This window comes from Heloderma suspectum, chromosome 7, assembly GCF_057233095.1.
Source record: "Heloderma suspectum isolate Gila_16-S chromosome 7, 16-S_ref, whole genome shotgun sequence".
Classification (NCBI taxonomy): Eukaryota; Metazoa; Chordata; class Lepidosauria; order Squamata; family Helodermatidae; genus Heloderma; species Heloderma suspectum.
The window spans coordinates 56,901,707-56,927,334 of NC_139464.1; the positions used below are offsets into that span (position 1 = coordinate 56,901,707).

At 41.7% G+C, this 25,628-nt stretch overlaps 1 protein-coding gene across 2 annotated transcripts in view; it reads left to right on the top strand.

Annotated features, from left to right (window-relative positions):
• The window catches only part of KITLG (KIT ligand), a 97,828-nt gene that overhangs the window by 50,032 nt on the left and 22,168 nt on the right, over positions 1 to 25,628 (top strand). For both annotated transcript variants that reach the window (XM_084810341.1, XM_084810342.1), the window contains exons 2-5: positions 5,515 to 5,628; positions 17,223 to 17,285; positions 22,876 to 23,055; positions 24,718 to 24,880. In XM_084810341.1, the coding sequence (XP_084666467.1) occupies positions 5,515 to 5,628; positions 17,223 to 17,285; positions 22,876 to 23,055; positions 24,718 to 24,880 (520 nt within the window). The remainder of the gene's footprint in view (positions 1 to 5,514; positions 5,629 to 17,222; positions 17,286 to 22,875; positions 23,056 to 24,717; positions 24,881 to 25,628) is intronic.

The window sequence follows — 25,628 nt, forward strand, 5'->3', positions numbered from 1 at the left end:
CATATAGCTTGAAGACAGTAGTCTGCTCCCATTATTATTATTATTATTATTATTATTATTATTATTATTATTTTATACCCTGCCTTTTCCTCAGTACTGGGACACAAGGCGGCTTACAAAAATTAAAACATATAGAATTAAAACTAATGAAAATATACAGAAGTTAAAATATAAATTAAACAACAATACAACTAAAATTATATTAAAACATTAAAACAGCATTTTAAAACAGCATTTTAGCAGCTTACCCCCGGGTTCCAACTATGTCCCAAAGGCCTGCTGGAACAAGAATGTTTTAGTCTGCCTCCAGAAACACATCAAGGAGGGAGCCATCCTAGCCTCCCTGGGAAGGGTGTTCCACAGCTGTGGGGCAGCCACTGAGAAGACCTTCTCCCAGGTTCCCACCAAACATGCCAGTGACAGTGGTGGGACCGAGAGAAGGGTCTCCCCAGAAGTTCTCAGGACACAGGCAGGTTCATAAGGGAGGATACAGTCTTTCAGATAACCTGGACCGGAGCCGTATAGGGCTTTATAGGTCATAGCCAGCACTTTGAATTGTGCCCAGAAACAGACTGGAAGCCAGTGAAGCTGTTTTAACAAGGGAGTTGTATGCTCCCTGTAACCAGCCCCAGTCAACAGTCTGGCAGCAGCTCTTTGAACCGGCTGAAGTTTCCGAACGCTCTTCATAGGCTGCCCCACATAGAGCACATTGCAGTAATCCAAATGGGATGTAACTAAGGCATGTGTCACCGTGGCCAGATCAGACATCTCCAGGAACGGGAGCAGTTGGCGCACTAGTTTTAACTGTGCAAAAGCACTCCTGGCCACCGCTGAAACCTGAGCATCCAGGCTTAGGGCTGAATCCAGGAGCACCCCCAAACTGCGAACCTGAGTCTTCAGGGGGAGTGTAACCCCATCCAACACAGGCTGAATCTCTATTCCCTGATCTGCCTTTTGACTGACCAGGAGCACCTCTGTCTTGTCTGGATTAAGTTTCAATTTGCTCTCCCTCATCCAGTCCATTACTGATGCCAAACACTCGTTAAGGACAGAAACAGCTTCCTTGGAATCTGGTGGAAAGAAGTAGTAGAGCTGGGCGTCATCAGCATATTGGTGGCACCGAACTTCAAAACTCTGGACTTTTGCTCCCAAACAACTAGCATTCAGTGGCATTCTGCCTCTGAATGGAGATTCCATATAGCTTGCATGACAAATAGCCCTTGACAGAGTGATCTTCCATGATTTTGTCTGATTCCCTTTTAAAGCTATCTAAACTAGTAGCCATCATCACATCTTGTACATGACAGAGTGCCTCTCCCGGCATGAACCAATCCATATATTGTGCTCATCTTCTAAGGCCCTCATCCAGGTGCCTCCTCTGAGGGAGGCTCAGAAGGTGGCAGTTAGGGAGAGGGCCTTCTTAGGGGTGGCCCCCCCAATTATGGAACGATCTGCACAGTGAGGCCCGCCTCGCACCAACATTGTTATCTTTTCAGCTCCAGGTTAAAACCCTCCTCTGCGCTCAGGCATTGGCAGCATATGATAAGGTTTTTAATCCAGGTCCTGAATTTGTTATTGTTGATTGTTACAATTGTTAATATGTGTGTGTGCTGTCTTTTTATATGTTTGTATGTAAAGGTTTTTATATTATGTACAATATTATATTTTTAAGGTTTTCAATCTTTATAACCCACCCAGAGAACTTTGGCTATTGGGCGGTATAGAAATGAATGAATGAATGAATGAATGAATGAATCTTGGGCAGTAAATTTCATAAAATAATTATGTGTTGTGTGACGACTTGTCTGTCCTAAATCTACAGCCAATCATTTTAGTTGAATTACCCTCAAGTTCTGGTATTATGACCAAGGGAGAAACTTCTCTCTATCCATTTCCTTCATACCACTTCTTTCATAATTTTATAAGCCTCGTTCATGGCTCCAATTAGTTGTCTCCCCCTTTTTTCTAAATTAAAAAGCCCTAGATTCTCTTTGTTAAAGGTGAGTTGACTGAATTACATTCTGCCTTTATAACCAGAAATCTGGGGGGATGGGGGGACAATAGGTTCTATGGCTTACACCAAGAAAATAGCTCAATGGACTGATTAGAAACTTGAAATTTGGCAGTGGAGTAGAGGTGGGGTGGGGATGGATGGTCCATGCCACTTTTGAGGTAGAAATCGCAAGAAATGTCTTATTTATACAAGTTTAAAATTTGAGGAGTGCCCACCAGCAGTTTGACAGGTAGTGTCTAATTTTGTTTCCATAGACTTCCAGTAGTGCAGTGGCAAATTCAGAAGTGCAGGGTCCCTTCGTGACAGCCACGCCCCCTTCTAAGATTGTACAACCTTGTAAGATATACAGCCTTCAACTGGAATCAAAAAACAGTGCAGCTGAGAGTAAGGCAGTGGTATTTCAATTGGATGTCTGAGAAAAAATGCAGGGGTGTTAAAATCTTTTTCACTCACTCACTCACTCAAACACAGGGCCAATCTACATTGCGCCCGCCATCACAACGAATTCAGTGTCCTGTCACGTTAAACGCTCTCGCATTAAAACGTGATTATCCACACTCAGCCATTTTCCTCGTTGCAGTGCTTCATCGAATGTGCGAACTCGGTTCACACTTGAGTGCTGTGCTGTTTTCCTGCTCTTAAAGATGGAGGCTCTCATTGGATGATCAGAAACTCTTCCTGTTTCTGCTGATTCCACGCCCACCGAGCGGCCGTGGCGCAGGAGAGGCTTATTGTTTTCCTTATGTTTTCCTGGCCTTGGGGAAAATGACCAGCTTGTCCCTTGCTGTCACTGCTGTAGCAGGTGGGGGTGGAGGGAAGAAGGAGGCATCTATCCTTTTCCCCCCAACACACGTGCTGAAGGCCAGGGCAAGCAGCTGGGGGGGGGGTGTCTGCCAATGCTCTTTTCCCCACACCAGCCCTTGACAGCCACCGTGAGGAAGAGGAGCAGTGGCGGCAGCACCCAGCATTCACGTTTGGGGGGGCTGCTGGCACCTTCGAAGCTTCAAAGCTTCACGTTGCCCCAGTCAGTAGTTGGATGGGCGACCGCCTGGGAATCAGGCTTCCTGCATTGAGCAGGGGGTTGTTCTATCCCTTCAAATGAGACTAAGTTTTACCCTCTTCTATCCCCCGCTTCAGCTTTCTTTTTTAAATTAAGGTGTTATCTTCGAAGAATCGTGGCTTCTCTGCAATTGTTTTTTTCTAATTCAGGCATGATCTTTGAAGATTCGAAGATTCAAAGATGTGAAGCTTTGAATCTTCACATCTTCAAAGATCATGCCTGAATTAGAAAAAAACAATTGCAGAGAAGCCACGATTCTTTGAAGATAACACCTTAATTTTGTTAACAAAAGCTGAATCGGGGGATAGAAGGGGGTAAAACTTAGTTTCATTTGAGGGGATAGAACAACCCCCTGCTCAATGCAGGAAGCCTGATTTGCAGGCAGTCACCCATCCAACTACTGACCGGGGCCGACCCTGCTTAGCTTCCGAGATCAGACAAGCGCATGCACATCCAGCTCTTTGCTTGTTGCTGAAGAAACATTGAGTGGTGAGGAAGCTATGCGATCAGTAGCCGGAAGATGACATGGGGCCATCGAGAGCTGTGATTGGACAGGAGGGAAATACAAACATCACCATATATGGACAGGCTGGGGAGGGGACTACGACCAGATATGGTAGTGAAGGCGGAAAATCAGAGCACATTAAGGGGAAATACCGGGATATTAGGGTATTGAAAGCGGGAGCACGGAAGTGGGAAATTCTGGTTCCAATTTGAGGCGGGTACTGCGTAGTGTGAAAGATGGGTGGTGAAACCTCATTGGAAGCGAAGAAACCCGTAAGTGTAGATTGGTCCACAGACATTTTAGGTTTTCAAAATATGCTTCTCTATGGAAGCTTCACCCTCTCAACTCAGTCCTCATGGACAGATCCCTTCTCATTTAAACAGTCCCCTTGCACACTCCCTTAGCACCCCAATGTTACCCATTTGCCTTCCCTAAGCTCCTTCATTATATCTCCCCTCCCCCTCCAACAGAAACAGAAACATACACACACACACACACACACACACACACTGAGTGGTGTAGTGGTAGATTTGGAAATGCAGGAGCTCACTGTGACAGTCTCCAAGGGCAGTCCAAAAATTTCAGGCAGCTGTGTTGATCCATATCAACAAACCAGTTCTAGGAGTTTTCATCTCCACCAGGAGCATATCTCTGGTACAGCGACTAGGTCTTAATTGCCCATTCCAGACCAAGTCATCCCAAATACTTTGCATTCCAACAACGGACAATATATTGTTGCTTGGAAAATTCATTCCCCCACAGCTACAGTGAGGATCGCAGCTAAGCTCAGAGGGAACAGGGAATTCTGAGGGGGGTGGCAGATGACATCAGAGTCCCTGCTAATGAAGAAGTTCCGAGGCTGTGTCCCTGTGAGCCCTGCCTCAGCTACACCACTGTAGACTTCCATGGAGTTTAGTTTGTAGTAATAACATTTCTCCATCTGTACAGACTCTTTTGGAAAACAGTTTGTCATTTTAGGTAAGGGAGAAGGTGTAGTATGTGTTTTGCCCGAGAAGAAGTATAAGGTATTTGTAGGTTTTGGGGAAAAAGTGTGATTTTCCACCCCATTTTAGCCTATGAGATTCATAAGTTCATATCTGCAGGATGGGAGGGCGAATAGAATGAAATGTGAGTGCAGCCCTCTGGTGGAATGCCAGCATCTCAACCCTTTTTGACCTTGATGAGTCACTATAGGGAGATTCTGAGGAACAGTGTAAAAGCAGAGAGATTCTAGTCCTATTTATGCATTCCTTATCCAGGGAGGCTGAACACATGAGGAGTGGGAGCATACAGGCCCCACCCTCTCGTCATGTCTTTCATTGCCCTCTATATGTGGAGGGCAACACTGCTGAACCAATGTTTTTCCTGAAAGGTCTCTTTTCTGATCAGTCACCACCAGTTCAGGCCCCATCAGTGTATATGTGAAATAAGGATCTTTCACGCCTAAGTAAGAAACATCTAGACCAGCCTGGTGCCCTCCAGATGTTTTGGACCACAACTCCCTTCATCCCTAACCATTGGCCATGGTGGTTCAGGCTGACGGGAGTTGTAGTCTAAACCAACTGGAGGGCACCAGGCTAGGGAAGGTGAATATAAACAGTTCAACTTCTTTTTCCGTTTCTGTGGGGAAGAATGTTTAGTGACTCACCATGGGGATGGTATTGTTACAACCGGCTCTCAGCCTACCTAGTTAGTGATGAAAATATTGACAGGAGTATGTTTGTGTGTGTTATAAACGCACCTTGAAAGTATGCATTTGTTTCTGAAAATATTGTCCAGTAAAATATGTTATCTTGACCCACTTGATACCAGGTTTTGACCATCGTTGTCTGCATTTTTATAACCAATGATTCTTAGCTCTAAAGTATCACACATTACTGTATGTCATTTGTCTTTGTAAAGGTTATCAAGCAATTTATTCCCTCTCTTTTACAGACTTGGATTATCACTTGCTTTTATCTTCAACTGCTCCTACTTAATCCTCTTGTCAAAGCCCAAAGTCGCTGTGGGAATCCTGTGACAGATGATGTGAATGACATTACAAAACTGGCAAGTGGTTTTTCTTTTAAAATCCTCTCTAAATACTAAGTATTGTTAAATGGAAGAGGAAGAGACACTCTGGGGAAATATGTTGACTGAAGCTCTTCTTGACTTACACAGATTGGAGATAGGTCCACAAAAATCGTTAATATTTTCTAGCATACAAGACAGCCTCCTTCTAGTGCTTCCTTTACAACTCAAGGTTTTACTTTAACAGCAGAGCATGTCATATGCCCTTCGTGTGTTTTCTCTGAACAGTTGTTATGCCTATCAGTGAATTCCCCTAAGTGCTACTTCTAGCTTTCCTCTCAAACCCATGGTAGGTACCTTAGCAGATTCTTCTCAAAACTGAGCCCAAGTGTTTTTAATTATTGGGAAATATTTTCTTGGTTAGAGAGCAGTTTTGCTTGTGTTTTCACAAATGTTATAGAAGGAAAAGTGAAGATTGTATGTTGTCATAATTTTAAAAAAGAGAAAATCACAAAATTAATTTCAAGGCTTTCTCCCCACCCTGCCAGCATAGCTGCCTAGATCAGTCTTTGCACTACAACTCCTAGCATCCTTAACAATTGGTCATGCTGGCCAGAGCTGTTGAGAATTGAAGTCCCAAACATCTGGAGGGCACCAGGTTCTGAAAGGCTGGCCTAGATCATCTTACTGAGAATCCAACAATGGGAGTGTCATTGGAAGGCTATTTATAATGCACAGTAAGCTTTATATGTTATACTCCCAAGTTCAGAGCAAGTCAAAATGCATGTACACTGATGTTGAGAGCTGAGCATTTTTGGAAAAGCTGTCTGGCTTCTCGAAAGTGCATGTTCCCAAATGTCATTCACATCCTTCAATGATTCAGTGAGAAACTCATGTCTCATTTTAGAAATAAGTAAAGACATATAGGCCCAGCTGGCATGTAGTGACAGCCCATGGGTTGTTTACATCATGGGTTATCAGGGCCATGTGGGAACAAGCGAGCATGATGTCTCTTGCCCATGTCACTTCTGCTTTGCATTCTTTTTCATAAAAAAACCCAGGAATGACCCCATTCCTGGGTTGATTGATGTGATGTCTGAACCTGGAATTCAAGTTGTATGGTTTCATGTGCTCCAGTTTCATGTGGATCCCACTGCAAAATATTTATGGTAGAAGAATCACCTGGTTTGCCTCCACTGATGGGCTGTACCTCTGCATTAGAAAATATGTGGGCCTAAGGGCCTTTTTTTAAAGCTTTAACTCATGCAACAGGAACCATCACACCTATAGGCTTCCCAAGGGAAAAGAAGAGAGTTGTGTGTTAGTTTGTTTTCTGATGTGGGAGACACTTTTCTTTTGGGAGACACTGACTTAGGAACAGGCCCATAAAATTTCTGAAAGGTATTATTGGCTCTTAGGAGCATCTCACCATATCTGGGGAAGTGAAGAAGATTTATTCCCTTTTTAATATATCAAGGGATACAAATAGCCAAGTGAGCAGCAACCCCATCTGTGCTACCTGAAAGCATCAGCTACAGTAGCTGATGCTTTCCAGCAGGTATGCACTTACATGTCAGAAACAATTCCAAGTGTGTATCTGTGCTCGAACCTGTTGGACGTTTTGTGTATCAGTTTTTTGAGAAGAAGCAGAACTTTCGATTGGGACCAAATATTTGTTAGATCTATCTACAGTCTTTCATCAGATTTCTGAAAGTATGTATATATATGTCTGGCCATTTACAGGCCATTTCAATAGACGTTCTCATATGTTAGCCTGTTCATTTTGCCTCTTTACTTTTATTCAGTATGATGGCATTTTCAGATTTGGCAGAAATTATGAATTGTATTGTGCATTGTTGTAACTATGTTTTATTGCCGTCTTTAATTTTATTCATCCTATACTCCAGGATTGTGATGTTTTTCTTCTGACATTTCTATGAACGGTCTGGCAACATTCCATGCACAGAAAATGAACTTTCTATTAATTGTGTTGACATAACAGAGTTTTATGATAACTATGGCTGCTATTCACAAACCACTTATTCTAAACTCTAGAGTCTTTGCGTTAACATCAGTGGAATTACTCAGGCATAAGTGGTTTCTGTATTGCAGTGTTGAATGAGTGAATATCATTTGCATTTTCCATTGCTCCATTCAGGTAGAAGACATAAATCAATTTTGTTGGGTTCAGATAGATGGAATGAACAGATTTAGGAAATGGACTTCGTTAGGGGGAATAAATCCCCTAAGAAAGACAAGGAAAGACGGGAGAAATACACAATTCAGAAAGAAAGAGAATCACAGATCTACACAGAAGAAACAGGCTGAAATGTAGGGTTGGGTTAAAGGCAATGAAAGGGAAGAACTAGCAGCTGTCCCAAAGGAAGGTATATTTCATTGTTCAGCTATTTATTCAAATAGCAAATGTTCTGTTATTACACAAAAGCACATATGAGCTTTGATCCAAGAGCAAACTTTCTTTTAACATTATTATTGTTCTTGGTTGAATGGAGGGTATTATACAAACAACAATGAAGCCTAAACCATGGGGCACAAATAAATACGTTCTCAGCCCTCTTAGCAAAACTCATGATTAATTTTTGGAAATAAATTGCACTGCTGAGGTTGCACTATAATAAAACCCTATTGTAGCTGTGTATCGTTTTTGTGTGTTTCAATAACAAAATAAATTGTCATTCTTGCCATCAACAAGGGGCATTCATGGCTTGTTCATAATCTTTGCCATCTCTTTTCTCCCTTTCATGTATTCTGAAACCCCTTTCCTTTGCAATCTTCCTTCCCACTGCTGAAGAAAATGCTGCCATCTTAAAGGAACTGACCCTGGGCCCCTTCTCGTCCTCCTCTTACTTTCTACTCCAGTCTTGTCTGAACCATTCCACTTTCTTTCTATCTATAGTCCCACAACGTTCCCTGTGATAACAATGCTTTTCTATCTCTTCTCATTCATTATTTTTAATTTTTAACCAGCCATAGCCTGTAAACTCTGGCTGAGTACCAACAAATTAAATTTTATAACTTAAATTAAATGAATTTTAAAGGCACATGGAGAGCACAGTCCTATGGGGATAGTCAGCTGCCTTCAAACTCGGCAGCGACCAACTATCCAATGCAGGGCAGGTGGAGTGCAGAGGAGATCTTCTCCTCCATGCTCTGGCCACCCTGCATTTGTGGCTAGACGGCCAATTTCAGGTGTCTACCCAGGATGCCTCGGACTGGGAGAGGGGAGGCTGGACAGCACATAGGAAGCATCATAATGGCATTTCTGCCGTTCTCTCCCCGCCCCCAGGAACACCACCTTTTCCCCTGCTCCATGCTGCTCTTATGAGAGCAGAGCCAGAGATTAACTGCATTGCCTATGAGGGGGAGGGGCTGGGGAGGCTGTTTTCTGAGAACCGATCTTGGAGCATTGGCTGTGAGCTTGGTTCCCAGAAAATGAAAAATCCTATGGCCCTCTAGCTACTGTCTACCGGCCATAGGGTTACGCCCTAAAACACGTTACATTTTAACATGCATTCAAACCTAGTTTCATCTGAGCCCAGATTAAAAGCTCTTGCTCAAATTGTAGCTTTTAGAAAAGCCCCAGCAGAAAGGGATTCCACAGTTACAGACCAGTCTCTAAGAACATTCTGCACATGCACATGCCTTTGAACTTAATCTTATGCATGAAGCTCAAAAAGGGTAATTCTGGTCAATCAAAAAAAAAGAAGTAACAAAAGACAAAGGGCAATTGTTTTGGTTTGCTGGGCCAAAGTTATTGCAAGCTTTATAAATCAATGCCACCATTTTGAACTGTGCTCCTAAGGCATCCAGCATTCATCAGTACAGCTGCTAGAATAGTGACAGTAGATTGGCTATTGTATTTTGCATCCTTGGTCTTTAGTTGGCCTAACACATATATTATGGTGCTTGAGGGCAAGGATGGCCCAAGACAAAAAAGAGACAATGGCCTTGTTGTCATATGAAGTTGATGGGAAAAGCCTCCTGGCCACTGCAGCCATGACTTATTCAGGAATATTCCAATGCTACAGATATGATCATATGAGTGATCAGGACGTTGTCTCCCAATGGCAGATATTTCTGGCCTATCTTTGATCATGAAACTAAAATAATTATGTTTGACCCATATGGATTCAGCTTGTCCTCATCCCCTTTTTTTGCCTAGGTCAGATACAGAGAGCCACTTTACACACTGCAGGTGCTGAATTAGCTAAAAACAGGAAGACAGCTGATTGCTGAAAGCTGGATAGTTTTTCATAGGGATAAGAAGTATCCATACTATTGGGTAAGACAACAGGAAATTTTCTTTTGTATAATCTGCCCATTGAGGTCACTTGTGTTTGAAAAGGATAGATTCAAACTAGCACAGTTGTAAAGGATGATAACTGAAATGACTGCAGGGACAAATAACCAATCATATAAGTGGAGGTTAAGGGAGCATTCCTTGTTTAGCAGATGAAAATGTGGCTAAGACAAAATGGCTGCAAAATACAAATATGCTAGAAGCTGGTTAATTCGTGTTTTTACTGCCTTCGTGTTTTACCCTCACCCCCTATGGGTTGCCCAAGGTCACAATTCTGCACTGAAAGGAGAAGCCACAATTTCCATAGTTCCTCTGTCAGAGTCTAGACTCTAGATCTAGCAAGCCTGTGCCCCCTTGGCTCCTTGGCCCATGGTCTATAGCCTTGTAAGCCTGTCTTGCCTGTTCATTTTGTTTCCTGCCAGTGGTGCATAGCCCTTTCTATCATTAGGACCTTCATGAGGCTTTGGCCTAATCTAACTTTCTCCTTGGCTCACTCTTCTACTTGCAAACTGTACCACCCATTTTTTCCTCAGGCTCTTGCTTTTCAGCCCACTGCCTACTTTGTGCTACATCTATTAGGCTGCAATTCTGTACACCCTTTAGCTGGGAGTAAGCACCGTTAAATTCAGTGAGGCTTACATCAGAGCAGATATGTATAGGATTACACTGTTAGTCACTCTTTCTTGACCAGCCTTTTTAGGATTGTTTTCTGCTCTCCTTTGTTCCCTAGCACATAGATTTCTCCTGACCTTAAGAACTATGAAGTTTTTTCAGAGTCCTTTCTGATTAGCCCTTTCTTGACAACTCAGATCTATGTCATCTTTGACGGTGTCTTATTCTCTTCATCTAACTTTTCATCAAGTTCCTTTCTACCATCACCCCGCCCCCAATCCATTGCCTACCCAGCATCTTGCCTTTTGCTGATTGGCTCCCTGCATCTAAACTTCCCTACCTTCCAGTACCTTTTCTTATTCTCAGAGAGAAGTAGAAACTGGACTGCAAACCATTTACTTCCATAACTGAACATCCATGACATCACACCAGCTCAGCTAATCAGTGTCAGAGGCTTAAGAGCTACAAGAATAATACAATATAGATGAAAGATGACACATAAAGGATCAAACTTTAGTGGAGTTAATACAAGTCAAGGCTGTTCCGTATGTATCAGTTGTAATAAATTAACACATCTGGCTTAAAGGCAGAACTTGATATTTTTCCACTGATATTATTAGGGCACAATCGTATTGAGATAGATGGTTGCCTCTGACTTCCTCTGAAGTCAGAGGTGACCGCCTATCCAATACAAGGCAGCTGAAGCATGGAGGAGAGGATTCCTTCCGTGCTCTGGCTGCCCTGCAATTTTCCTTAGATGCCTGATATTGGGTGTCTTGAGCATGGCTTTGGGGAGGGGCTGGGAACAGGGCTGGAGACCACATAGGACGTTGTTTAAAACAGCTTCTGCAGTCTCCTCCCCTCCCCGCCCCTGGGAATGCCCCCTTTTTGCCCTGTTGGTGCTCTGTGTTACGAGCATGGACGAGCATGGAGGGGCAGCCACTGCGGTTCTGTCCGTCCTGGCTATGAAGGGGAGGGGCGGGGAACACAGTTTCTCAGCTACGAGCTCATAGCACTGTCTACAAGCTCAGAGCTGGGAAACCGAACAATTCTATCTCTCCCAGATGCTGTCCAGGGGACATAGGATTGCTCTCATAGTTGGATTTTGGTGTCTTCTCAATGGTCCATTGGGATCAGGAAGGATTTTTTCACTTATATTCTGAGGTATTAGAAACATTTACTACCAGATGTAATGTTAGGTGGGGTGGATGCACACCCCAATAAAATGGTCTTTAGAAAGGCTGAATGCTTCAGAACCTGATTCTAAGGACAAATTCGTGCAATCAGTTGTTAATATGGTAGACACTATATACATATAAAGTATATATAAAGAAGTGCAGGTGCAGCCCCTCTTTCAGTCCGAGGGCCAAATTCCATTTGGAGACTGGATTTGGACAATCAGCAGGGGAAACAATGCAGCATTGGTTGTTTCCCCCATGCGTGCCAGTCACATGACCAGGATTACGCTATTTACCCGCACTGCATTGGGGTTTGCTGTGTTGTCCGAACCCAGCACACAGCATGACTGTGGTGACTTTTCACCAACCCTACAACCTCTACTGCAAGCCATGGGTTGTAGGGTGGGTGAAAAGTAACCATGGCTGTGTCACACGCTGGGTTTGGATGACACAGCAACATGCAGCACGGGTCATTAAAGTAATCCTGGTCACCCGACCGGCACACGTGGGGGCGGGGGAAATAACCAATATTGTGTTGTTTCCTCCACTGATCATCTGAACACTCCCAAAGACCACATTCCATTGGATACCAATACCAACATATTTTAGCTTAAAGCTCTTACTGTCAGTAAGCCTTAGAAGAGGCTCATTGGCAGAACCTAACTTTCTTTCCCCAGTAGTTTTGCATGTGGGAAACCTTCTTGTACAATGTTGCTCACTTTTTAGGGAGACCATGTTATAAAATGGGTCTCCATTACTGAACTGAGTCAAGTCTTGACCAATAATAATAATAATAATAATAATAATAATAATAATAATACTGAAATGAACAACAAAATACTGATCTTTGTGACACACCATCAGTTAAAGAGCACAAGCTTGAAGCTTCTGGAAATGTCACAGCTTTAATTCTAGAGACATGGCTGTATAAACACTCCTGTGCTGGTAGGACTATGAAGGAAAAGGAAGGAGCTGGCTGGATATTCTGGCCACCCCAGATCCAGCCATTACAGGACCTGGGAAAGGGAAGGGGGATGGCCAAGTATGCCTATCTGCCTGGCTTCTCTTCTCACACCTGGCCCCGTAACAAGGAGCTCTCAGGCATGTTTCACCAAGAAGATGGCTGGATTGTGACTATTGTTGTTACACAAGCTCTTGATTTGGGGGATATATTTTGACCTTGAATTTTGACTCTTATTTGCTCGCATATATGCACTGGGGTGTTTTATTTAATGGGAAGAAGTGCTTCCTAATTTCATAGGCTACTCAAACATTGGGAACATTGCTCAAACTACTAATGTTAAGCAAACAAAAAAAGAAGTCTTGGCTAAGTACATAATACATGTGTTTGTCATTTTGTATATTTAATTACTTATAACAAGCCTTTTAATATGAGCTCCAAGAGGAAAACATTCAACATTTGTTCCCAAAACAAACTTTAGAATGAGATATTAAACCTTGATCCTCGCTTCCAGCAATGCTGCTACTGAGCACATAAACATTTATTAGACTGATCATTCAGTAATGATTTCACTTCATCTTCCTGCAGCTTTTTGCAAATTCCACCAGCAGAAAGCAGCTGGCAAAATGACTTGGGCTGTAAAAGGAGGGGAAAGGCAAAGAAGAATAGCAAAGCTGAGGTACTATAGTAATAGTAATCCATCCAAAAAATTAGAACGGACCTGCATAACGTAGGGCCCATGAGCTGCCTATGACTCCCTGAGGGAATTCCTAATACTGTCCAATTGTGACTCTCCCCACTACGTGACAGACACATGCACCCACCCAGCAAGACAAAGTGTTCTCTTTTGGGTGAAGTACTTCCATCAAAACAGTCTGAAATAGTTTAAACTGATCGGAACCAGCAATGGTCCTATTGAATTCCATGGTCTACAGCAGGGGTGCAGAACCTCTTTCTGCCAAATTCCATTTTGGAAAAGCTCTCGGGCCTACATTCCAGTGGTGGTTGGAGCCGAAGGCAAAAGAGGGCAGGGCCAAAACCCCCAAAAGACCATTATATTTTACCTTAAAGCTCTTAGTGCCAGTAAGATGCCTTAGTCGAGGCATCTCAGCCTTTCAGAATGGGGAAAAAACCTGCACGAAAGCCAGGAAACCACCAAACAATCCATGGTTTGGAAAAAGAAGCCTGTCCATCTGGAGAACCCAGAGGGCCAGATTAGGATCCCAGGACTACTGCATTTGGCATCTCTGATCTATGGGTAATATTTATGATGTTGAATTTACCAAATCTTGTTTGTGGACCTTGGTTTTTAAAATTCTAAGGGTCTACCAGGCCCTCCTTAGCAGTCAGGCTGAAGGCTATCTAGGTGTTTTGCAACATGGAAGGAAGCCATGGGAAGCATGACACCTTTTCCTTGCAAAGCTCCAGTTTGACTTCAAAGCAAGTGAGCCAATGGCATCAAAAGAGGTGGGGCAGGCAGATATTTCTGAAGTCAAGGAAGATATTGCAAGAGTAAGAGGGTTGGGGGATTAAGAAGGGTGGGTACAGGACTAGAGGAGGAGGTCCAGTGAGTTTCAAACATGTAATCTCTACAATGTGCCATTAAGATACTGTGTGTATGATGACTTTGTACTTGCTATGAAATGGACATGAATGACACAGCAAACTTACAACTATATTTAGGCAAGTCATTCCATAAATAATTTTATATCAAGGAAAGTTTCCTGGGTAAGATACTGTGCTTTTTTAAAAAAGAAAAAAAGGGGGGGGGAGTCCAAGGCTGATGTAAGGCACAAGCAGTCTAATAATGCTGAGTTGCTTTCAGTTTAGAAGTTATTAAAATATTCGACGTGGCCACTTATGTTTTTTTAACTGTGCGTGAAAAGTGCTTGACAGGCTTTGATGCCTGTAAAGTAGATTGTATACATAATGCATGCCAATTCTTGTAGTGCTCCTTGATCTGGAACAAATTTAATCATGCAGTGGCTTTTCTTAAAGGAATATGCAGTTGCTGAACATTGCTAAGTATCAAGTATCCATACTGAGTATGGCAAACAGCATCTTCACTTTCTCCTAAAGTGCAGCTAATGTAGGCTTAGAAATCTGAGATATGAACAAGTGTTTTAACCACACACATAAGCACCGTTGCTCCTCCCTTGGCACGAGTGAACAAATGAACCAGGAAGTCTTCCATTAATTGTATTTTTCTGATTCATCTGGATTAAGAAACTGTGGTTAACAGCTTCAGAACAGGCCAGGATATTAAACCACGGTTTGACCTCAGCTCAATATCCTGGCTTGCTCCAGAGCTGTTAATCATAGTTTCTTAGTTCAGGCAAAACAGGAAGATATAGTTAATGGAAACCTTCTTGGTTTCTTTGCCAGCATCTGCGAAAGAGCTGCATTCACAACCAAAAGGCCAAAATATGACCATCTGAACTCTCTTTATCGGCTGACACAGTTTGATGATAAATGTAGCAAAATGAAACGAGGGAAAAATATGAAATGAAGTCAAAGCGATTTGACAATATAGAAATAGGTTTAAAATAGGAAACCAATATTTTCAATTCAATATGCTTTTTTTTCATTGTCATATAAAAGACAAAAATCTTGCAGTTTTTTCCTCTCTCTCCAACAATGTACTAAAAATGTGAGAATAATGTTTGTTTTTACATCAAAGAGATGGCTAGATAGCATCACCGATGCAATGAATATGAACTTGAGCACACTCCGGGAGAGAGCGCAGGACAGGAAGGCCTGGCGTGCTATGGTCCATGGGGTCATGAAGAGTCGGACACGACTTAACGGCTGAACAACAACAAACACAAATTCTGGATGCACTTATGATGAATGAACCTGGACCTATCTATTTCTAACATTAAGGGCACAATCCTACGCATGTTTAGACAGAAAGAAGTCCTACAACTCCCAGCATTCCCCAGCCCGTGATGTTGGCTGGGGAATGCTGGGAGTTGTAGGACTTTTTTCTGTCTAAACTTGCATAGGATTGCACATTAATTAAATTTAGTAAGGTGGAGCATGAAATCACCATTCACATATTGGCATGAGTTTTTGATATATTGTACGGAAATCCAACATGAAAGAAGAGACTGACAAATCTTGTAAAATGTTCACTGCTCAGTGAAAGTCCTAGGAAATGTGCATTTCAAACTAATTACCAACCTTTCCTTTTGCTTGTTTGAGGTTTGTAAAATATAAATGAACTCTTTTTTGAGATGTTTTTCAAGTGTAAATTAATTTCTCTTGAGAAAACATTAACCTTTTCCTTAGTTTAGTGGTCCGTATTGCCTGTTAGATATTTTAATCTTATAAGGAACTTAAGTCAGAGGATCTTTTATACCCATTAATATACTACATGAATTCTAGCTTGAAAGGTGCAACCATCCACCTGTCCAAGGAAATCTTGTTAGCACTGGTTGATCCTAGATTAGCTTCTTAAATTAACTCAGTGCTTATGGAAATTGATTGGGCAACACCCCAAAAGCCAAACTCTTCCCTAGCATCCTTTGAAAAGAGGCTTTTCAAAATGTCAGAATTCAATAATTTATTTTAAAAGCTCGAGGGGTGCAGATCGTCTGGTTCAAGGGCCAAATATGGTCCTCCTGGGATCCCAATCCAGCCCTCTGGGATTCCATAGATAGTCATGCCTCCTCCCCCTTTCCCTGGAGCACCAATTCTGTGGTGCTTTCCCAACTTTAAGGTAGTTCCCCCTGCCCTGTTTTAAAAGGTCAAAATGCCTGTTCTAAGACTTAGTTATTGATAGTAAGAGCTTTAAGGTAAAATATGCTGGTATTTTCAGCTCCAGCTTTTTGCCTTTGGCCCTGCCCATCACTGGAATGTCCTCCCCACCCCGACCTATGAAATGTAATTCAGCACCCTGGTTTAGACTGGTGTATACTGCAAGCTTAACATCATACAATATGTCTAAATATTCTGTTAACATCACCCCTCTAAGAGGAACAAGTATAGGTATGGTTGTTAGTATCGCTGCTCCAAAAGAGGTTGGGGGTCAGTAACCTGGCCCAAGAACATACTGGTCCAATTCAGAATTGAGTTATAAGAGCAAATTAGAACAAGCCCTGGTGACCTTTGGACACACATACTCCAGCCTCCCCTCTTTTGTATGCAAGGGGAGATGATTCAGAACCTTCCATTTCCAGTTTGCAATAAACCATAGCTTGCTATTTCATCTGCAAGTGGCAAACTGTGGTCAGTACAGACCATAGCTTTTTCTCAAATGAGAATCTGAAAGCATGGTTGTAAATATGTCTCACCCAAACCTCTAGAAGAGGGTGCATAACTCATAAAAATAAATGCCAGCACTCAGAAACTAACTTGAATTTTCTATGCGCATTGCTACATAAGGTGCAAATGTAGTATGGAGTATGTTAACTCCAGCCAGCATGGTGCCAGTTTGTAAGTTAGATCTCTTTTTTGCAGAGCATTTGATAATATTGTGTATAGCACATGCTTAAGTTTAAGCTTTATTTAAAATAGAATAATTAAATAACCTTTAATGTCCTTTGCTGTCTGTCTGTAGGTTGGAAATCTTCCCAATGATTATATGATAGCCCTTAAATATGTCCGGAAGATGGACACTCTGGTATGTACAGCCACTTGAATTATTATTCACAGAATAACCAAGGGAGCCATCAATGATTCTTGATTTCTGATCTTATGAAATGTGTACAGATTTTTTTTAGCTCTTATTATTCAGAGGCCTTTCAAAAAAACTCTTTACCTCAAATGACACAACCCAGGCAAAGCTGAGCACAATTAAGACCCATTGATTTCTATGGGTTAGTTAAGCTTAAAGCTTTCACATTAAAATACAACGTGATACATTTTGGTTGGATTGTGCCCCATATATTTTCTTTAATTATAAAATGCCATAAATCCTCATTAGTGTGAAAAGACAGGGTATAATATAAAGTTTTGGTTGTAAAAAGATTTATTTTTTTAGATCCTATTGTGCAGTGACTTTGGCAAGAGAAAAGAGAAGCATGTGTATAATTATCATTTCCTCAAGGGAAATCCATGTAAGACATTGCCAGAGATAAAGAGGTGAACAGCTATTTTAGTTGCAATAATTATTACTATTATCTACCATAATGAATGCACTGGGTAATCAAAAATATATTTTTCTGACATATATGCCTTGCTTCATTGTTTTCCTTAGTAATTTTGTAGTTCCTAAGCACCCCTTATTCTAATGTAATATTCATGTTATTTTGGAAATATTCTGATGCTGTTCCAAAGAATAAATATTTGCACACTTTGCCTAAAAGATTATTCTATTAGCTCAGGTCAGTGCTCTTTTATTGTTCAAATTGCTAAGGAATGTGAAAACAAAGATGCTGTACCTTAAAATGTATTGTAACTATGCTAATTTTTAAGATTGTTATGGGTGGCAAAAACTAATGAATGTGATTCATTAATTTTGCATGTTACGTGCGAAACAAAAAACAAGTTTTCTAGATGTAAAAAATAAACAATAAGTAACTGATAAATGATAACGTATTCCATTTTTTTTCCTTTGGAGACTCCCTTCACATACTGTAAGCCACCTGGATGGCCTTTAACATATTCCAAAAGCTGACGCTTAGTCCAGAGAGACTAAGGCTTTTTCAGGGTCTAGGCAGACTTAACAAAAACAAAAGTTACAGACTATATTTTTGCAGCTAGGTGAGTACAGCCTATGTTCAGAACAACAATAACAGACATACTAATCAACAAAGCAAACACTGATTTAGTCAGTTGTCGTGCCCCTTCAGACAAATAAAGCTTCAGACAACTTCTTCTTTAAAGTACAGTAAATTGCATGATCATTCATCTAGACTTTTGTTCCCTGCCTCCATTTTTTAAAGCCACTTTAGACAAAAGCCAGATGTAGATGTAACCTTCCACATCTTCAAACCATGGTTAAGAGACAGGGCGCCTGCTTTAGACTTGTGAGTTTCCTCCCCTCTCCAGTATGAACTCCCCCTTTCTTCTACGGTATAGTGTTCAACCATAATATAGTGTTACATGTTTGTTAACGCTGACTGTGATTAGCACTGAACAGGATTGCCCTCATAATTAAAGTTTGAATTCAGGATGTGCAGTGGGCAATCCAGGTTAGCATTAACCATAGTTAGTATCAATGAACATATACCTCTACACCAGGGTTAAAAGAAACCATGGAAGTGACAATGGAATTCATGTGAGGGGAGCAGGGAGCACACATGCAAGATTACATATCCCTATCTTCTAACCATAATTAGGAGATTGGGAATGTTATCTGCCCCAGGCCAAGTAGGTTGTCACTTGTAAAGCTGTTTCTTAACTGTACCATCTTTCACAGAAGATGGGAGATCGCAACATTGAATGCCCATCCAACAAAACATTCGTACATGCAGAAAATTAGCCGAGTCACACAACTTCCTGTCTCTAATCTCTGATACCCCGGAGCAGGGGTCCCCAAAATTTTGGGACCTGTGGGCACATTTGGGAGTTTGAGAAGCAGCTGTGGGCAACACCACAAAATGGCTCCCATGAAGGATGTGACATAATGGCTGCTGTGCAAAAGTGAGCTAAAGAGGTTTGTGGGGAGAGAAATAGTGAGGCTAGAGGCTGGGAGAGAGGAGAAAATAGCAAGGCAAAGGGGCAGAAGAGAGAGAAAGAACAAGGCTACAGGCTGGGTGGAGGAGAAACAGCATGGTAAAGAGGTGGGGAGAGAAATAGCAAAGCTAGAAACTGGGAGAGAGGGGGAAACAGAAAGGCAAAGGGGTATAGAAAGAGCTGACTACCGTTTGGGTGGGGTGGGCATTATTACCTTCATGTCCTGTTTGTGGTCTTCCCTGGGCATCCGGTTGACCATTATGAGAATCCAGATGCTGGACCAGATCGAGTTTTGGTCTGGTGCAGCAGGGATATTCTTCAATTCTTATACCTGAAGTTCTGCTAGCTTCTTTTGGTTCTCCAAAAACGTAGGTGTGTGGTTATTAACATAGCCACACTGACTAATGGAACAACATTTTCTTTTCATACTTATGGTGAAGTTTTCTCACGCTGATTATTCTGTATCTGAAATGAAAAACACATGGGCATTGGAACAGCTGGACCATTTGTGGCAATAGCTGGATCAGACTATGTCTAATAGTAGCAATAGACATTCATAAATTCCACTAATTTCACACTGCCCTGTCTGCACAGTGAACTGTTTGACTTGGATGAGTAAGAAAGCCAAAGCTCCGTTATCAGTAGTCTCACAGCACTGCATATCAAAATACCCAACGATTTGTCTAGAGTTCTCACTTACTGAACTAAAATCAATAAGTGGGAAAGGGAAAAGTGGAACAAGAGCAATAGCTTAGCTTTCAGCCAGTCAAAGAAATGTGTTATTTTTGGCACCAGCGGTCACAAAAGCATTCAAAAGAAAAAGTATGCCGCCAACACAGACATCCAGTAAACTGTAAAATATATTAAATGCCCTCCAGCTGCACATCTAATTTTTCCTGACCAAAAAGCAAACATGTAAACTGCAGAGGTTCTTCTTGCTGCCTAACTAAAAGCCTAATGAAATCTTCTTGCTGGCAGGAAGAATAATAAAAATGGGTGTGTGTGTGAGAGAGAGGGGTGGGTGGGCGGGTGGGAGGCAGAGTACAGGCATAAGGGAGATAGCTATCTTTCCTTCAGTGAGTGATCAAATAGACAGGGTGGATACATTTGCCACCATGCTAGGCATGGGCATTTAAAAGGTGCTTTTGAGCACCGCTGGTTCCAGGTTTGGGGGGACCTCTGGGCAAGATGCTCTCAGTGGATCCACCTCCTCCCTGCTGTTGCCACTGCCTATTTACATGCCTTTCCCTCTAGGCCCAACTGATACCACCTATCAGGAGAGAAAACAAGGCATACAGAAGTCACTGAACCTTTTCCTTGCATTGCTTGTGCACTCAGCGAGTCAGGTGAACAGAAAGCCACAGGAAGAAGGATGAATTGGACTAGGAGGATCCAGGGACTGGCACTGGACCTCTTCTGGGGTCTGGGCCTTGGCAGTTGCCCTATGATGCCTACCCCTGATGCCAGACCTGGTTTTATTTATTACATTTATTTATTACATTTATATCCCACTTTTCTTCTATTGTGGAACTCAAAGTGGCTACATGTGGTTCCCAGGTAGTCTCCCCTCCAAGCACTGACCAGTCCCAGATCTGCTTATCTTCAGCAAGGTGGCTGCCTCATGTGCCTTCAGAAATCCAACAAACATGATGTTCTTTAATATAAATTAGTATTCCAGCTGCAGTATCAATAGTTTCCACTTCTTCCCTAAAGCATGCTACGTGTAGGATGAATTTAGTTGCTCTCTTTCTCTGTGTTCCCCTATTCCCCACCCCCCTTAACTGTGCTGCAAATTCTACATGCAGGACAATATGCGTGTTGAAACATGTCTTGTTTTGTTATAATGCAGAAGTATAACATTCCTAACACAGAGAGAAGATAGGACGTATATTGTATTACAAAAACAAATGCACAATAAAGACACATATTAATGCTCATTAAACCAACACAAAAAATGGACTAATTGATGCTGAAATTGTAGTGAGGCCTCATGAAATTAGTAAGGGGGGCACACCTTCTTAAAGTGGCTCTTTCTGTTTCTTCCTGTATCTCAAACAAATCTGCTCAGTTAGCTTTGGCTAGTCTCCCACTTTTAGACAGCAGTGCTTTAGAGGTAGTGTTTGATAATTGTTGTAGCTGGAAGGTGCCAGACCATGTCATGATATTCAGGTCATACACAACTGGATTTTTAAAACTATTTTGTATGCTAGGTGCATTTATTTAATGAGCTACATTTTTGCTTTTTTTTAAACTACTGCAGCTCCAGCAATTGGATTTTTTTCCCCAGTTGTATGAAGGCTTGGTGCTCAATAAAAATGTGATGTTCAGGTAAAGGTGTTGAATCTCTTTCAGCCCAAGGGCCAAATTCCATTCTGGAGAAGCTCTTGGGGGAACCCAGGAGGGCTGGATTTGGCTCCTGGGCCTGAGGTTTTCCACCCCTGGACTAGTGGTTAAAGTAAAACAACCCTGCTGCTGCTGTTGCGTTACTTTTTTTCTACTCCAAGACTACAAAGGGAGTGTAATTTGCTTTGATTCATGTTCATTGTCATTAGTTTCCAATCTTAGGGTCAACACATATCCAATTACTCCATCACAGATATCATATAGGTCATAAACTGAAGGTACAATTCACATGGAGGTCCTGCATATATGGCCAGCCTAATGCAAATCAACAGAAGGTTCACCTATGTACATGGAGCTCCTCCCTCCATTGAAATGAATGGAAACACTCATGAGTAGGGGAGCTCTGGTGTCTACATTGAATCCCTTACAAAGCTCCACCAAATCACTAGATCAGTATGCTGCAATGCCAGTGATGAAGCATGAGAGGGAAATAATTCAGATTGACTTAAGGATCTTAAATTGCTTTTTGATTGGTTGTATCCAGTTGGTGTCTCTTTTCTGACAGAAGGCTCTTTGATCCATCAGAGACTTCCATCAGAGGGACGGGGAGAAGAAGCAGTTTGGGGTGTATTCCTCCCCCTCCCCACTTCAACCCTCTGCACAACTCCCATGTTGTTCCAAAGGGTTCTCCAACCCTATAAATCACATGGGGAGCCCATGAAACATATTTGCCACTGAGATACACCGCTTCAGTACATAAAACGAGAAATAGTATTGCATAATTAAATTCCCTTTCTGGAACATGTTGTGAAGATTCATATCTTTTTAAAGCATAGAATAACTGCAAGAATAAAAAAGCGTAATTATTAATCTAGTAGTCATGACGTGAGGAAGTGCAAGATAATGTTATAGATTCTAACAGACTAAAGTATAACAGAGGTTAAATGCTAGCAGTGATTTTTTGACAGCTTTGAAGTTGGTAGACATGGGGATACAGCAGATCCAGCAGCATCCATTGTCAGTCATGGCTGACCTAGTTATGTTAAGGAAGGTTGTCATGAATTCCAAAAAAGAACTTGAGAAAACAGCAGGCAACCTAATGGCAGTTGAATTTCAATTTAACAAAGTGCAAGCTAATGCCAATTGGAAAGGACATGTTAATCTACTTTTACGCATTTTAAATTACTTTAACAGTTGCTGTGTGTGAAATGTAATCTATCTATCTTTTTTCTTTTTATTATCCCTGACAGCCTAATCACTGTTGGTTGCATTTGATGGTCCCTGAATTGTCAAAGAGTCTGAATAATCTTCTCAACAAATTTAACGAATTTTCAGATATGCCAAATGTCTTGAGTAATTATTCAATCATCAATAATCTCAGAAGGATCATCAATGATCTTATGGCATGCCTGTCTTCTACCAAATATAAGGTAATAATCTAATATTGATATGTCATCTATATTGATAAATAATAATATGTGGTAGTCATGCGTATAGAGTAGATGATAACAGAAAGTGTTCCTCAATCATTCTCTTGCCACTATGATCAGAAAGGATCTAAAGAATGATACCGCTAGTTGCATGCACCCAAAGGAACTTTAGACATCTAGAAAACTCATTTTGAAATTCAGTTGTGTGTGTGTTGTTGTTGTTGTTGTTGCCCATAAGTAAAAAAGTCACTATTCATATTTCAGACCTGGGGCATGCCTAATACAGTTTTAGGGATGCTGGCTAGGAACTATTCCCCCCCCCCCCAAACCTGAAATATTTTAGCCTTACAAAGTAAGTCCTCAAAAACTACAAATTTTTTACTACCTTGCTAGTCCACCACTTTAGTCTTTTGTGCAAAAAAAAAAAAGAAGAACCTACTTATATAAAGCTTCCCTGCCTGGTTTTATGAGGATTTTTTTAATTCACTGTAAGTGACCAGGCAAGTGGCTATTTGCAAGCTTGAAATATCATAACTCAACAGCCAACACACATTCATTTAGATGTTGGTTGCAGTCACATAGTGGGCTGGATTAGATGATACTTTCCCATTTGCTGTACTACACATGGTGGGGACAGCCCATATCCAGCATTCTTGCTCTGCTCCAAGGTCACAGAATGGCCACACTGGGGCATAACATTCTAATAGGATGTACACACATTCAGTTTCATGCATTTCCTGATAGAACATTATGCCCCCACATGGATGCCTGTGATGTTGGATGTGGGGCAGATTTTAACATGACCACGTATTAAAACCGTATCTGTGGGACTCATTAGGAAAATATTGTCCAATCCAGTTCAGCACATCAGATGGCATTAAGCAACAAAGCAGACACTACTTCAAATCCGTACCTAGCAGCTACGTCTTGTTTTATGTTTATTCTAGAGTAAGTGCAGCATTCCCCATCTGGACTGGGACCCTAGGGAGCTTTTAAGATCCAGATTGGGTGCCCTGTGCCAAAACAAAAGAGCTGCTAGATATGAACTGAAAGTAATGTCAGTTTTGGCCCTAATGTACAAATGTATTTATTTGATTTGTACCCCACTTTCCATTCCAAAAATGGCACTTAAAGTGGCTAACAATCATAGGAACTAAAACATTCAAAACAAAACTTGGTTAAAACAATAATAAAACAAATGCATTAAAACACAGTTAAAAGCACAACAGAGACAGAATTAAACAGTATCCAGCACAACAGACCAGCTTGCATGCCAATTTACTCTGTCCTGTCAAATATATCTTTCAGTAGTGAAGTAAAATATCACATTACTGTACTGCATGAAGAAGGATGTTGTAACATGAGGAAACCATATTGTTTATAGCCAATTTTGAAATTAACTGCTTAATTTTGCAAAGTGAAAGAAACTAATTACAAATCCAGGGATTAGTTTCCCTGTCAAGGGAAATACTATCAACTGAATTTGACATTTATAATTTACAGTTTTTACCTCAGAGTCTGTGCCACCTGTTAACTATTCGGCCAGCTAGTGAGGAACTCATGGTCGATATCCTTCCTAGCATGGAGACAATTTGCATTACACCATTGTAGTCTAAGTTATCTGTACTCCTTTTAAAAACGGATTCTTTATTTTTTCCCTAGAGTTTTAGACAACATAATGACCATCTTTATGAAGAAGGCAAATTCATTCCAGAAGAGTTCTTTGAGCATTTTTATAGCACTATCAATGTCTACAAAATCTTTGCAAAAACATCAGAACAGAGTGATTGTGTTCTGCCATCAACAACAGAACCCCCCCCAAATGGTAAGCATTCTTTTCTACATGGAAGCATCCTGAAATGCCACAAAGACTTCTGATGCCTTTAATGGTGTTTTGCCGGATATTCTTATTATTTTACACGGATAATTGCCATTGATTAAATGTAGACATAAATCTCTTTAGCGATGACAATCAGCCGTTCACCTTTGGGCCAAACTGAATGTGAGAGCATTTGGTGCCTATGGGAGCTTTCCTCCCTATACAAATAGCAGGGTGGTGGAGCAAAGACTGTAACAGATGCAAAGGTTAAAACCCCCTACCCTGTCCCCCGTGCTACCGGTAAGGATGCTGGAGGAATCTGGTTGGGGGGTGGAGCTCGACAAGCTTTCATAGGTATGTACGAGCCCCCCCCACTGCCCAGTCTGGGGGGGGGCAGGTCAATGGAAGGGCAATTCAGGCCACTCAGGGCCTTGCGGAATCCTCCAGAGCCCAGCCGTATCTGCCGGAGTTGGCAGACTGGCTCTCCGGCCCTCTATAAGACATGATACGCCAATGGCGGCTGCCATTAGCCTATTGCGGAAAAAATACAACCATAAATGGCGTATTGTACACCATTTGGGGTCATAAAGCACTGAGTTTGACCTAAATTACAGCTGTTTACGAGCTGGAGAGCCGCCCCGCAGGAATTCCTCTGGACTCAGAGGTAAGCACAACCACTCCGCTGCAGACTTTGGAATCTGGCCTCATCTGATTCCATGGCAGAATTTGCCAGCATCCCTAAGCTTTCATCAGC